Source organism: Heliangelus exortis, chromosome 16 (assembly GCF_036169615.1).
Source record: "Heliangelus exortis chromosome 16, bHelExo1.hap1, whole genome shotgun sequence".
In the NCBI taxonomy this organism is placed as follows: Eukaryota; Metazoa; Chordata; class Aves; order Apodiformes; family Trochilidae; genus Heliangelus; species Heliangelus exortis.
This window is the reverse complement of record NC_092437.1, coordinates 14,324,796-14,339,054: the sequence shown is the minus strand read 5'-3', so window position 1 is coordinate 14,339,054 and position 14,259 is coordinate 14,324,796. Positions and strand designations below refer to the sequence as shown.

The 14,259-nt window shown below is 59.0% G+C and overlaps 1 protein-coding gene across 1 annotated transcript; it reads left to right on the top strand.

The window, feature by feature from the left end:
- The first annotated feature begins 2,945 nt into the window (after positions 1-2,945).
- Positions 2,946-11,355, top strand: MYL9 (myosin light chain 9). The gene is made up of 5 exons (XM_071759717.1): positions 2,946-3,084; positions 3,993-4,073; positions 8,541-8,744; positions 9,866-10,027; positions 10,741-11,355. Exons 3-5 carry the CDS (start codon positions 8,561-8,563, stop codon positions 10,911-10,913), a joined length of 519 nt encoding a protein of 172 aa, XP_071615818.1. The 5' UTR covers positions 2,946-3,084; positions 3,993-4,073; positions 8,541-8,560; the 3' UTR covers positions 10,914-11,355.
- The last annotated feature ends 2,904 nt before the right edge of the window (positions 11,356-14,259 follow it).

Sequence of the window (14,259 nt, the reverse complement as noted above, 5' to 3'; positions counted from 1 at the left end):
AGCCTTTGAAGTGAAACAGGCTTGTGCAGGGTGGTACTGCTTGTGATGTCTGGTGGCTTGGCAGACACAAAGATGCTGTCTGCAGAAATGCTGTTGGAAGTGTGTGCAGATAACACAGTCACTGGGGCAGGTGTGGGGTCATAAAGATTTGACTATTTTTTGAATATACAGTGTTCAACTTGAATCAGTTGCATTCCTTGTGGAAGAAACCCTGCTGAATAAATTAATTCTTCAGTGTGGGGTGGGCAGGGTGTCTGGTTGGGACTGTGAACCCTCTGCAGGGTGTGCTGCAGGGCAGAGACCCCTGAGCACGTGCCCCAAACCGCTGAGCATTTGCCACAAGCCAAAGGCTGTCCCAGGCCAAAGGACCCGTGGCAGGGGGACACTGCTGTGTCTCTGGCAGCACCTTTGCTCCTGGCACAGCCACCATGACACAGCCCTTCACCAACAGGACAGGTTTCATGGCCCCAGCCTTGCTCTTGGGGTGTTCCTTGGGTGCTTGTCACCCCCTCCTGCTCTGCACTCTTCACTCTGGGATGGACACAGTCACTGGGGGGCAAGGGACAGCTGAGGGACCCCAGGGCTGTCCTCTTCCAGGACTCCAGGCTGTGTGCTGGGCACACGAGGGCATCACTGTCCCCATCTCCTTGCTACTGCCCCAGGACATTTTGCAGGGGTGGAAGTCCTTGCACGGTGATGAGACACATGGATCAGGGGAGAGGTCTCAGATTCACATGCTATAAAAAAATAATTTTACTCCATCTCCATTTTACTCCATCTCCTGACATAAATAAGTGCTTGAAAGAACAAGGAAAAGGCAGGAGAGGGTGTCATGGGAGTACAAACAGGCCCCTGATCAGGGGTGGGTGTTGGCAGGGACATGAAATGAGAGGAGAAGGAATACATGAGGAGCCCTGGGCACAGGCAGGGGAAAATGGGAAGGGCTGGATGAGGCTCCAGGCAGAGCCCAAGGAGCTGCAGGAGGTGGCCCAGGAGCAGTCTGAAAACCACCCGAGGAGCTGCCGTGTCCATATTGCCCCTTTCCCATCCATATTGCTCCTTTCCCAGTTCTCCCCGGGCCCGGCCTGACCTCTGCCCAGTGACAGGGAACGGGGCTTAGGGGGGACAGAAGCCACCCCGGATCTTGCTCCAGGCAGGCTCCAGGGGACCACCAGGCTGGGGTTTTCCTGCAGCACAGATAAACCTGGGACCAGCCACGGGGTGGCAGCTCGGGCTGTCTGGCTCCTGGGATTTCTTTTTTTTTTTTTTTTTTTCCTTGCCTTTTTTCTCTTTCCTTATGTTACTATAAAGGCAAACCCTCTTGTGACACCCCCCCCCCCCCCCCAGGCACAGGCATGACAAAGGCTCTACACTGTCCCCAGCTCCCCATGGCACTCGGCAGCAGTCCCATCCCCATCCCCATCCCGGTGCTTGGGCAGGATTCCCACCTTCAGCCAAGGCCAAATGATCCCTGAGGCTCTCCAGAGCCCCGGCAGATTTCTCCCAAGCAGCAAGGGGGAATAGTTGGTTGGGATGTCCCCAAGTCTGGTAGGCTGCTGGCAGAGCAGGTCACTGATCTTCTGAGCCTGTAGGAACAAAATCCATGCCCTAGGAATGGCCTGGCCAGGCTGCTGGAGGACCTGGCTCTGCTGGGGGTAACCTTGCTCCAGAGCTGGGAAATTCCTCTTGGAAACACTCCTGGGCTTTCCCTCTCCCACTTGCCTGCTCCTCTGCAGGCTGAATTCTGGCCCCAATGTCATGGGGTCCTCCAGAGCACAAATTCCCCCCGGGATGATGCCTGGGGAGACATCACCCTCCCAAGGGAGCCCCAGGACTGCTGGACAGGGATGTGGCACAGGGCTGCTGATGGGAAGCCAGAGCTGCTGCCCTGGAGAGGTGACCCCAGCAGCAGTGCCTGCCCTGGCTTGGGGTAGGGTAGGAGGTCCCCGACCTTGCACCTTCAGGCTCCAGACCTTTGCTCAGGAATGGGGCACATTTTTGGGTGTTCTGCACTCCAGAGCAATTTTTTAGGAGCTGTTTAAGGGGGTCCTTCTGGGGGCTGGGAGCCCAGGGCAGAGTCAGGGCCCAGTGCCAACCAGCTGCTCTTTCTGGCCACTGTTCCCTTCCCAGTGTGGTCCCACTCGAGCAGTAACGGGGACTTTCAGCCTTCAGATGCCCTCAAGACAGGGGTCATTATGACTCTGGGAGGGAGTTTCTCCCCATAACCTGTCACAGTGACTACCCAGGCTTAGCTGCAGAGGTCACACCTCCACCTGGTCCTGGCAGATGCCCTGCAGCATAACAGAATTGGTCCCTGCCCCAGTGATAGTGTTTCTGTTGGTGATGCACACTCAGGGATGATTTTCATCCAAAACTGCCTCAGCCCATGGGTGTGCAGTGATGGGCAAAGCTGGGACACACCTGGGGGTGTTGCTTGGGCTGTCATGACCCCCTGCAGTGGGAATGTCGTGGTGATCACTGACGTGTCACCCACCAAGGTGATCTCTGGCCGTTGTTACTTAACCCAGAACGTGGGCATGTGGCCGATTCCAACACTTGTCCAGTGAATTGCCCAAGGGGCTGCAGCCCCCAGGCAGCCCCACGCCTGCTGCAAGGACCTGCCCGGCCATGCTGCCGCAGCCAGAGCTGCTGCAGGGAGCCCGGGATGAGTTTTGGCCCCCGGCTGCTGTCACCCGTGGGTGCCCACAGAGCAGGGTTGTACCCGTGTCACCCGGCTGGGAGGTGCAGGGACGCCAGTGGAGACGCTGGGATGGATGGTTCCACCCACCCCCTTCCCACCCCGAGCTGAGCATCTCCCCGCGGGACCGCGGACACGCGTGGCCCCCCGCTGCCATTTCGTCTATATAAGGCTGAGAGCATCTTCCCGCCGCCCCGACCCCGCGGCCCCGGCCTCGCCGCATTCTTCTGCCTTGTATGGGCCGAGCCGGGACGGGCGGGACGGGACGGGACGGGGCGGGCGGCACCGCCCCGGGGCCTCGCTGCCCCCCGCCCCTGGGGCCGCGCCGCGGGTCGGGCTCGGCAGAACGGCACCGACAGCCCCGCGGATCCCTCGCTCCGGGCCAGGTGAGGCCGCAACACCGGGACCCGACCCCGCCGTCCGGGGACGGGAGCAGAAGGGCCACGGGAGCGGCCGGCAGGGGGGGGAGCGAGCAGCAGCTGGAGCGGGGACAGCCCCGGGAGGGGGGGCTGGATGGGACCGGGGTAACCGGGAGGGGAAGCGGCAGAGCCGGAGGAGGTGGCTCCCCGGGGGGATACGGGAGGGAGCAGCCCCCGGCCGCCCTGCCACCATCGCCGGGCTGCGGCTCAGCCCCGGGGAGGGGGACGCAGCGGTAGAAGTCCCTGCCAGGCTCCTCTGTCCCCGGGCAGGTGGGGACAGTCTCCGTGCCAGCCCGGCAGGGATATCCCAGCTAAGGGAGGCGAGGATTGGTCGTAACCAGAGCTCTCCGTAGCTCTGTGCAGCATCCTGGAGCGGGGACATCCCGGCTGCCCTGAGATGGCAGATCCTGCCGCCCGTGGCTTCTCTCACCTCCTGGTTTGGGAGCGCTGTTCCTGTCTGGAACATCTGTTTTTTCCCCAAGTCTTGTTGCTGCCGGTAGAGCCGATATCCAGATGCTTGAGTGGTGCTCCAGAGAGCTCCCCGGTGACCTCTGAACAACTTCAGGCAATAAGCTGTTGTAAAGCAGAAAAGCTTTATTTAGCTCATTTCCTCCAGTCTTAAACACAGAGGAACATTGTGTTTTCTTTAGCCTTGCCCATGAAAAGTTGAGGTCCTCTTGGATTCCCTCCCCACATGCCCTTTTGGTACAAAATGCTACGGTTCTGATAAAAGCCAGGGAGGCTCTAAAACATGGACGGTGCTTCACAACATTCTTTGCAGCGGAACATTCCCGAGTGTCAACAACCACCACCGCTGACCAAAGATGGTTGGGTTTCTTCAGTCACTTGAGTTTTTTTCCTCTTGCCACTGGCAGGCTCTGCACGGCTGTAGGAGGAGTCAGCGGTCACCTCCCCCCCTGTGGCTCTGCGGCCGGATTCGGATTCTCCTGCTTGAGGTGAGTCCCTTCTCCCCCCCGGGATAATCTCAAACCCAGTACAGGGCACTTATGCTGGGTGGCCCGAGGCCATGAAGATTTTTTCCTCTATGGTGCTCTTTCCCATCTTCTCTGAGCGTCAGGAGGGTGCTGGGTGCTGGGTCTTTTTTGTGGTGGTGGTGTCTGTGCACAGTCTTTTCATGATGGCCCCAGAAATTGTGCTTTGGAAGGGTTTGCAAGTGCCCCTCAGGGTTCTTGTCCCCTAGACCAGGGGAGCTAGCCCAGAAACTGTCTGCTGACAGCTGAGTGCTGGAGATGCAGGTGGGCCAGGCTGGGGAGGGAGCTGAGGAAGGGCTGGGGTCAGCCATCCCTCCTGGGGACTTGGCTCTGTCCCCCTGCTGCTGCTGGGCTCCTTCCCATCTGCACAGGAAACCCACTCACTGTCTCCAGTGCTGGTTCTGGGGACACAGCCCGGGGCTCAGGGTTCTGTTTTCTCCTCACCTCCAAATTCCCTTTCCCACACCCATCTCAAACAAGGCCAAAAGAAGCAGCAGAGGAGCAGTCTGCCTCCACTCCCCCAGTGCGAGTGGGACCAGGGGCACTCCCACAGCTCTGGGTGCAGCCAGGGGGCTCCCCAGCACCCGCAGCCCTCACCAGCAGGGATGAGACCAGGCAGTGCCACAGCCCAGGGACATCCTGAGAAGGGCTGTGCTGAAGGAAAGGGACAGTTTGACAAAGATGAGCTGCTCCTTGCTCAGTCCTCCACCACTACCTGGTGGAGAGCCATCCCAGTGCTGGCAGCAGGTGCTTGTCAGGTGGGAAAGGTTCTGAGAGTGAGCTGGGGCAGAGCAGCACAGGAGAGGATGCAGGGTTGGGGAGGGAGGAAGTGGGCAGGAGGATGGGGACAGGAGGGAACAGCAGCACTGCCATACCCCTTCAGCTTATCCCACCCTCCCCAGCATGCTCAGGAAGCTGTGCCAGGATAGAGTTGCTCGTTTGTTTTTTACCAAGGAGGAAACACATGGCAGTTTATTTTTCTGATAACTGTGAGTCTTTGCTCTTTGTCTTTAAACCTAAAATATCTTCTTTACTAACTTAGGAACGTTTTAAGTCAGCCCCATGGCCTCTGGGGTCTCAGTCTCCAGTGGGGAAGGCACAAGCCTGGTGGTGCAGGAGGCAGGGAGAGCATCTCAGCAGGAGTGGTGGCAGAAGGACAGGGGAATAAGGGCTGGGGGTGGCTGTGGTGACCTGATCAGCTTGTGGCTTTTGTGGCATCTCACCCCAGCTCTAACCTCTTGGGCTCTGCTGCCTGAGATCAGCAACTCCCGGACTGGGGCAGAGCTGGGATGAGGCTTTCAGTGAGGGGATGGCAGAAGCATTCCCATGGATCACCTTCTTGATGAGGAGGAAGCCTCAGGTTTTTTTGCCTCACCAGCTGGCTCAGCTGAGTTCACTCCAGAGTGCAGGGCACCACACTCAGGCATTCCCTGAGATACTCTGGATGTTGGGTTCTTGGGAGTCCAGAAAGCATGGGCTGGGAGACCAGGGGTGTGCAGGCACCCAGCCCTTGTGCAGGGCACAGCTTGGCCCTGTCAGAACCCCTCGCTGGAAATCACTTTTGTCTCATGTGAGAGGCACCTTTCCCCATTCTGACCTGAAAAAATCCCTTCCCAAGTCCCATCCAGCTCAAGGAGATCCTGCTACCAGCAGAAACACAGTGGCAGGAGATGACCAGGCCAAGCTGGACCTTGGGACATCTTTTCAGTCATATGTTGGATCAAACAGCAAAACCATGTGCTGACAAAATCAGACTTAATCTGCCTCACGAGAACCATCTCTCTAGAGAGGGTGCCAAGCCAGGCTTCTGCTGCTGGTCACAGCTGGAACAGGGTTAATATTTGGATAATATTAATTCCTGTGGTAAGAGCAAAACTCCTGCTTATCTCTAGCCCTCTGCTAATAACTCAGGGTGTTTTGAAACCTCAGCCAGTGCCATGGGCCAGCAGCAGAGCTTTGGTTGCTGGCTCTATTCCTGCACAGGGAAGCTGTGGTGTCCAGCTGAGCTTCCCACACTGCTGCCTGGGGACAGCTCCAGGAGGGCAGCACACACACAGATCTGGCAGGGCATGAGGCTGTCCTGTGCCAAACTGGTGCAGCTGTGGAAGCAGTGGGTGAGGGCTGGGGACAGGGGGCAGAGCTGCTCCCCATGCCAGGGGCATGGCTGGGCTCTGCACCCCCACTGCTGGCTGGTGACAAATGTCTGGTGAGCTCTGGGGGAGGACTGAGCATCCAGGGGCTGGCAGGGAGGGGTTTGGTGACTGCTTTTGAGAGCTGAGCACCGGCCAGGGCAGTGCCAGGGAAGGGGCTGAGGGCAGGGTGATTCCCCAAGTGCCTGTGGGTCATGGGGATGAGGAGGGGACTGCCCCCAGGGGACATGGAGTACATCCCCTGTAGATGAAGGGCCCAGCTTGGTCTTGGTGGGTGCTGGCAGGCTCTGTGGTGTGGTGCACTGCTCCTGAAGTGGGATGGGAGCAAGCTGGGCGAGGAGAGAGTCCCCATGCCCTTCTGAGCTTGTCTGGGCACTGCTGTGCATCCCAGCATCCCAGCTAGGGCAGCCTGGGGACAGCAGGAGGGGAGGACCAGGCTGGCAGCTCCAGCCCTCACCTCTGCAGCCTCTTGAAAGAGGAATAGCAGGGGGGAAGAGCTGGAAAGCTGGTATGATCCAGAGAGGGCTGTCAGGAGCTCTTTGCAATGCACTGGTGTTGGGGACCCATGAGGAAGGATGGTCCCCAGGGCCCTGTGTACCCCTCAGTGTGACAGCACTGAGGACCCAGCCAGGCACTGGATCCTGGAGCCACATGCCAGGGTGGCCAGGCCATCTGGGCATGTTGGTGGCACACAGCTCTCTGGTGGTGTTGCTTTGTGCTGCTTGATGCAATGTGATGTGGCTCCTTAGCTGCTGTGTGTCCCTGCCAGGGGAGGCAGGAACCCAGGCATGGAGAGGGGCACCCAGTGGAACAGGGTAGTAGTGCTCTGCTCTTCACTCCTGGAATTAATTAAAAGTCCATTAATTTAACATTGTCCCCCCAGCCACTCCACACACCAGATGCTGACCCAGAGGGAGAAACTGAGGCATGGGGCTGTGTCTGAAGGAGAAACATGAGGGCTCAGAGCAGCATCTCTCCCTTGGGCTGACTGTGTCCCAGAGTTTCTCCTGAGGCTGTGCTGAGCAGGCAGCTGGCACTGTCCCTCTTCCTGGCTCCTCACTGGGTTACACTTGCCAGGATTCACCTGGGAGAGGTCTGAGCATCCTTCTCTCAGTCAACACCAGCAGGCACAGGGGATGCTGAGGACCCCATATGGATCCCAGTTGGTTCCCAGCACCCATGGTTCGGGTGTCTTAGATACCCAGCTGTGTCCCTCAATGTGGCAACATGGAGGGCTGGCACAAACCACTGCTCAGCTGCTGGGAAGGGCTTGGGTGCCATCTCTGCAGTGGGAAGGGGCTCTCTGATCCAGCTGGGCTCTGCTGGGTGCTGGGACCCCTCTTTGTAACACCCAGTGTTCCTGCCATGCTCCTGCCTCGGTGGTGTTTGGTGATTCCTTTGCCATTCCCCAGGGACCATGCATTGTCCCAGATGTGTCCCCAGAGCTCTGTCCATCCCATGGCTGCCCCATTCGTGTCCCCTTCAGGCTGTTCCCATCTCCTGGCATTCCTTACCAGTCCTCAGCACCCTGCAGCACCCATATTGTGCTCAGCCTCCCTCCCCCAGCCCCACCGGGGTTCTGCAGCCCCCTCCCTAATCTCCAGCCCTCTCTCCTCTCCACTTCACGGGATGCAGCTGGGAGCCTTTGGCCTGGCTGGACCCTGCGGTGGCAGGAGGTGGGATGGATGGATGGATGGGATGGATGGAGCAGGGGAGGGGGAAGGAATGCGTTGGTATGTGAGGAATGTGCCCAGGGCAGATAACCCCTCCCTGCTGGGTGCTGGGTGCTGAGCCCACTTCCTGGGATGTGGCTGGGGGCTGCTTCTGCTTAGCAAGATGCAGGATCCCCAGGGACCCACTGGCCCGGGGGCTGGGCTGGGGAGGGCTGGGGAGCGCCCTGCCAGAGGCGGGGCAGGGATAAACTCTGCCCAAAATGTTGCGGAATCCCTCCCCGTGCCCCTCCCCCGGGCACTGATGGATGGGAGGGAGGGGACGCTGGGTGCTGGGCTTGGCACCTCTCTCCCTGAAAAGGGGACAGGCAGCAGGGCTGGGAGTTTGGGGATGAGGGGACAAGCATGGAGGCCCTGGGGACAGCTCTGGTGAAGGGCAGACTGCGTTCTGCTTGTTCTTGTGACTTCCCAGGGGACTCACGTCAGCCTCACCTGTCCCCACGTCTGACCCCGTGACCACCTTATTTCGCTGTTGCCAAACTGTGTGACAGCCAGGGAAACTGAGGCACCCCCTGTCCCCAGGCCTCCTGACCCTCCTGCCCTGCCCCTAGGTACCACCCCAGCCACCACCATGTCCAGCAAACGTGCCAAAGCCAAGACCACCAAGAAGCGCCCGCAGCGCGCCACCTCCAACGTCTTCGCCATGTTTGACCAATCCCAGATCCAGGAGTTCAAGGAAGCCTTCAACATGATTGACCAGAACCGTGATGGCTTCATTGACAAGGAGGATCTGCATGACATGCTGGCTTCCCTTGGTAAGGAGACCCCCTTCTTCCCTGGTGCCTCCACCTCTCACTCAGCCCTTCTGCCCTCAGCACCTGCTCAGCAAGTGGGGAGAGCTGCGGGGTCACCCAGTACCCCCCCAGGGCTGAACTGGATTTGGTGGGATGCCATAGAGGCACAGATTCCCTTTGGTCCAGATCAATGCTGACTGCAAAACCTGTGGAGGGGGAAATTCTCTAATGGCACCAGGAGGAGTGTTTGTGGAGGCACCAAAGGACAGCAGCTGGGTGTGTTGCTCGCCCAGCCATGTGCACTGGCAGGGAAGAGACCCTTGCAGCTGGAGAAGCTTTGCTCTAGGAGCAACCACCAGCCTCCACTCGAATACTGGAGTATTTGAGTAATGTCACCCCAGGATATCACCTGGGGTCGTCCCCTGTGGGACAGAGCCCTCCATTGCTCTCATCCTGGATGACAGAAGTGGCTGGTCCCTGCATGATGCCCCAGCCAGCTGAGATGTGCAGATCTGGCTGCACTCCCTGCCCAGAGCCCATGCTCCTTTGTTGCAGCCCATGGCACCCATCTCCCACTCCCTGCTGTACCTCCACAGCACTTTGGGAGATCTGTCAATGATTGACCTGGCAACCAAACCTGTTCTGGAGGTCCTGCCCAGCCATGGGAAGGATGACCCTCCCCCCTGGGAGCCATCCCTCCGGGAGCAGAGAGGGGCCAGGTGCTGGGGACACACAGACCTCAGCAGGGAAGGTGAAACCATCGCTGGTGCATCTGTGGCAGGAGCAGTTCCAGGGACATCAGCAGCATGAGGCTCATGTAGGGATGTGGCTGCCCTGCTCCTCAGGGGGTGCCATGGGTTTAGTTCCCAGTAACCCCAGATGGATCCCTGCACCTCCCTCGGGGCTGAGCCTGGCAGAACCAGCATCCACACAGTGCCCAGCACAGACTGAGGCATGGGGAGAGCTGCTGAGGGGGGAGCAGCAGCCCTGTGGAAGCCACCATCCCTCCCCTCGTGTGTGGGGCAGGGGAACGTGTGCCTGCTAAGTCACTTTTAGTGACAAAGCTGGATGCGTGACACATGCCGGATGCATGTGCTGGCCCCAGGGATGGGCACTCACCCACCCCCACCTGTGTCTGGCAGGGAAGAACCCCACTGATGAGTACCTGGAGGGCATGATGAGCGAGGCACCGGGGCCCATCAACTTCACCATGTTCCTCACCATGTTTGGAGAGAAGCTGAACGGCACCGACCCAGAGGACGTCATCCGCAACGCCTTCGCCTGCTTCGACGAGGAGGCCTCAGGTACAGGCACTGCCTGCACAGCCCCACGCTGCCCACCCAGGCCCTTTGCCCCTCAGGCCTGCAGAGAGGACAAGGAGTGGGACCACATAGAATCATAGAATCAGCTGGGTTGGAAGGGACCTCAGAGATCATCAAGTCCAACCCTTGATCCACTCCCCCCGTGGTTCCCAGCCCATGGCACTGAGTGCCACATCCAGGCTCTTTTGAAATATCTCCAGGGATGGAGAATCCACCCCTTCCCTGGGCTGCCCATTCCAATGGCTGATTTCTCCGTAAAGAAATTCTTTCTAATGTCCAACCTAAACCTCCCCTGGCACAACTTGAGACCTCTTGTGCCCTCTTGTCTTGCAGAGAGTTGCCTGGGAAAAGAGCCCAACCCCCCCTGGCTCCAACCTCCTTTCAGGGAGTTGTAGAGAGTGATGAGGTCTCCCCTGAGCCTCCTCTTCTCCAGCCTCAACACCCCCAGCTCCCTCAGCCTCTCCTCAAAGGACTTGTGCTGGATCCCTTCACCAGCCCAGTTGCCTCCTTTGGACCTGCTCCAGCACCTCAATCTCCTTCCTGGGGGCCCAGAACTGGACACATCCTTGGGGACAGTCCCCAAGCAGCTCCCGGGTGGGAAGGATGGGCACAGGTGTCTTCAGGAGAGGTGGGAAGGTCCTGCTGCTCCTCTGGGGTCCCCTGCTAACACACCCTGTTCCCCACTGTCCCCACAGGCTTCATCCATGAGGACCATCTGCGTGAGCTGCTGACCACCATGGGAGACAGGTTCACGGATGAGGAGGTGGATGAGATGTACCGGGAGGCGCCCATCGACAAGAAGGGAAACTTCAACTACGTGGAGTTCACCCGCATCCTGAAGCACGGGGCCAAGGACAAGGACGATTAGAGCCCCGGGCTCCTGATCCCCTCTGCCTCCTCCTGCACCCCCCTGCCCCTGCCTCTTGGCCCACCTTGCTGTCCCACAGCAGGCTGTCCCCATGGGAAACACCCCAGGACCAGCACCCCACATCAGGTCATGCTTGGAGGGGAAGCACTCCCCTCGCTCTGATGCTGTGTGCCCATCCATCAAGCCCCATAGCTCCCCTCCCATCACCTCTCCCACTCACAGCTCGCCCCTCTGGGACTCCCAGCCTGGTTGGGACCCACCCCAGGCAGCTCTAGGTCCCCTTGGAGCCATCGTGCTCCTCGTCCCCAGGGGAGCACTGGCCTGTGTGGATTTTGGCTGGCTCAGGCCTCAGCAATCCCCATCTCTGGGCTGTAAAGAAAGTGCCTCTCACCTCTCCTCCTGCACTCCCTTCCTTCAGGAAAGAAAACCCACTTTTTTCTTCCTCCCTGGCTGTTTCATGGCTTTGGAGCCTGTGATTAGAGGGATTTTGGGCCTGGGGGGTGAGTTTGGGCACCACACCCCCCACCTCACTGCCCCTGTCACCCAGGGCCCCTTCCAGTGGGGCAGCCTGGTTTCAAGGTCAAGTTACTCTCAATCCATGTAAAGTCAGCTTGAGCATCATTTTCTACCTCTGCTGGTGGGATGAGGGTAGCTCTGCTCTGCCTTCATGCTGGGGTGGGCAGATGGGTGGGCTGATACACACCTGGCTGAGTGTTGGCCACAATCAGGGGCTCAGCCACCCTCTTGCATCCCCCTGTATGGGCAGAGCTTGGGGTAAGGGGCAGGGAGGGTAAGAAACAGGGAGAGGGGTCATCTCCTTGTTTTGGTTATTTACCAGCAGCCTGACAGGGGTGGGGGGGCTCCTGCCTTGCTAAACAACTATCAGAAATGCTGCTTGAGGTTACAGCCCACCTGCCTGCCCCGGCAGGATGTGTTTCCTGCATTTCTTTATTTCAAATGGGGAAAAATGTGACAACAAGCCACAGGACCTGGCAAGAGCACAGAATGTGCTGGAGATGCTGCCAGCACAGTGGGAAAACTCAGATGGGGTCTGCAGGAGCTCTGTAGCACATGTTACTGGGATCAGGGGGGTCAGCAGCCCCCTCCATGCTCACAGACCTGCCAGGCCACAGGAGATGCTGGCACCTGGAAGATGGCCCATGGCTGGAAAGCTTCTTTGTTCACACAACGGTTGTGGTTGGAAGGAAACTGAAAGCTCATCCAGTCCCAACCCCTGCCATGGTCAGGGACACCTCCCACAGCCCAGGTTGCTCCAAGCCCCATTCAACCTGGGCTGGAACACTGCCAGGGATGGGGCAGCCACAGCTTCTCTGGGCACCCTGGGACAGGGGCTCAGCACCCTCACGATTTCTTCCTCGTATCCAATATACATCTCCCCTCTTTTAGTTTGAAATCATCCCCCCTCATCCCACCACTCCATGTCCTTGTCCAAAGCCCCTCTCCAGGTTTCCTGGCAGGCAGTGATTGCTTTTAAACCTTGAAAGCTGCCTTTAAGCTCTGCGGGAGTGAGACACTGCCCCAGTTCCCATCCATCCCTGAGCAGAGGAAGGACCATCCCAGCGATCCCAGGGTCTGTCCGTCCCTCCGCGTTGACACCACCACGAGTCCCGCCCCCGCTGCCAGTTCACCAGTACCACAGCCCAGTTACCACCAGCAGGACCAGTACTTGCTGTCCCAGCAGCAGGACCCCGGCTGGTGCAGAGCCAGGGCCGGGCCGCAGGGACAGGGCTGGACCCCCCCTCAGCCAGCAAGGCCAAGCACAGCCCCATTTCTCCATTAAAAGTCAGAGGGTGGGCAAAGGGTGGAAGGAATCCTTGCCTGGGGCGTCCCTGGGGTTTCCAGCATCCCCCCCCCCGCCCCCCTGCGGGCTCTGGCTGGCTGATTGTTTTCCAAATTGCTGAAGTTTAATAGTATTATCATGTCAATGGGCACGGACAGAGTCGGCAGGGCGGCTTCAGGGGGATTCAGGACAGGCCCCGGGGAGATGCCATCGCCCTGCCCTGGCCCCTCACCCCACAGGGCTCCCCGGTCCCCCTCAGCCGGGAGCTCCAGGCTGGGATTGATTGCCCAGGGGTTCAGGATCCCCAGGTGCTGCACTCGGGCACCCAGTGGGATTCTCCAGAGCTGCTTCCCCACCTCCTGTACCTGCAGCCCAGGCATGGGGGGGTTCACGGCCAAGTCCCGGGCGGGTGCTTGGGCCCAGGGACCATATCCCGGTTTTCCCCGAGAGGCAGAAGGTTAACGGAGCTTTTATGGAAGGGTGGTAGCAGGAACAGACTGCTCAGGCTGACAGACACCCCGGAGATTCTGCAGTCACCCACCGGGGCCAGGCTGGGCAGGGAGGGGAGGAGGCTGGAGCCAGGCTGGGGAGGGAGGGCTGGGGGGCTGGGGGTGCAGCCTGCACTGGTACAAGTGTGCAGGGGGGGGTGCACACAGGGCTGGCCCCACACCTTCCCTCTGATTCAGCAGCCCCACGCTGCATTTGCATTAGTGGAGCAGGAACGATTTGGGGGTACAGTTTCACTGTTGAAGATTTAGCAGCAACTGAACAAATACTTTAAGGAATTCACCTTCTTTGCTATTTAATCCTTTATTGCACCATGCAATCTGCTTTACATGGAGCAAAATCCTACCAGAAAGAAGTTTTTTTTAGCTTTTCTCAATACCGAAACGATTGCCTATCTTTTTTCCCTCCATCAGGGAAGGTGGGAGAGAGGGGTCTGCAGCACAGCCTGCAAAGGTGATTGTGTTGGAGAGAGGAGAGCTGCCAAGGTGACACCAAACACTCACTGCAAAATACCTCTGCGTGGAGAAAGGCAGAGCAGCACCTGGTGACTCTGGGTGCCCCACAAGCACACAGGTCCCTGGGGGGATACACTCTTGCATGATGTGCCGTGTTTGGTGAGGATGAGCATGGACATGTCAAGATAGGGGGGGGTCTCTGCTGGCACCCCTTTGGGCTGGCTGCTGGATGGAGTCACCTTGACTTCCCACAGCAGAACCTTCTCCATCACAGGAGCTGGAAGGGATCAGCCTGAGTTTCCCTGTGTCCTCCCTGCAGCCCAGGGTGTTCCTGACCCATGGGCTGTGGCACCACTGCTCAGCTCAGCTCATCTCTGTGGTTCCTGATGAAGAAACCCACCCCAGGGGGGACATGATGGATGTGTCCCCTTCTGAGCTCCGTGCTGCTCACCTGCCTGACCTGAGCGTGCAGGTATGACCCAGCCCCACGCTGCAGAAAGACATGGAGTGCTTGGTGGGGAAATCCTGCGGGAGCCACATCCTGGACCTGCATGTAAACGGACTGGGTGATCTTGAAGGTCTC

Excerpts from the sequence above, each read along its gene's own strand:
- MYL9 (XM_071759717.1), top strand. The coding sequence starts at position 8,561 with ATGTCCAGCAAACGTGCCAAAGCCAAGACCACCAAGAAGCGCCCGCAG. Across the intron at positions 8,745-9,865 it reads TGACATGCTGGCTTCCCTTG|GGAAGAACCCCACTGATGAG; the intron begins GTAAGGAGACCC and ends TGTGTCTGGCAG. Across the intron at positions 10,028-10,740 it reads CTTCGACGAGGAGGCCTCAG|GCTTCATCCATGAGGACCAT; the intron begins GTACAGGCACTG and ends CTGTCCCCACAG.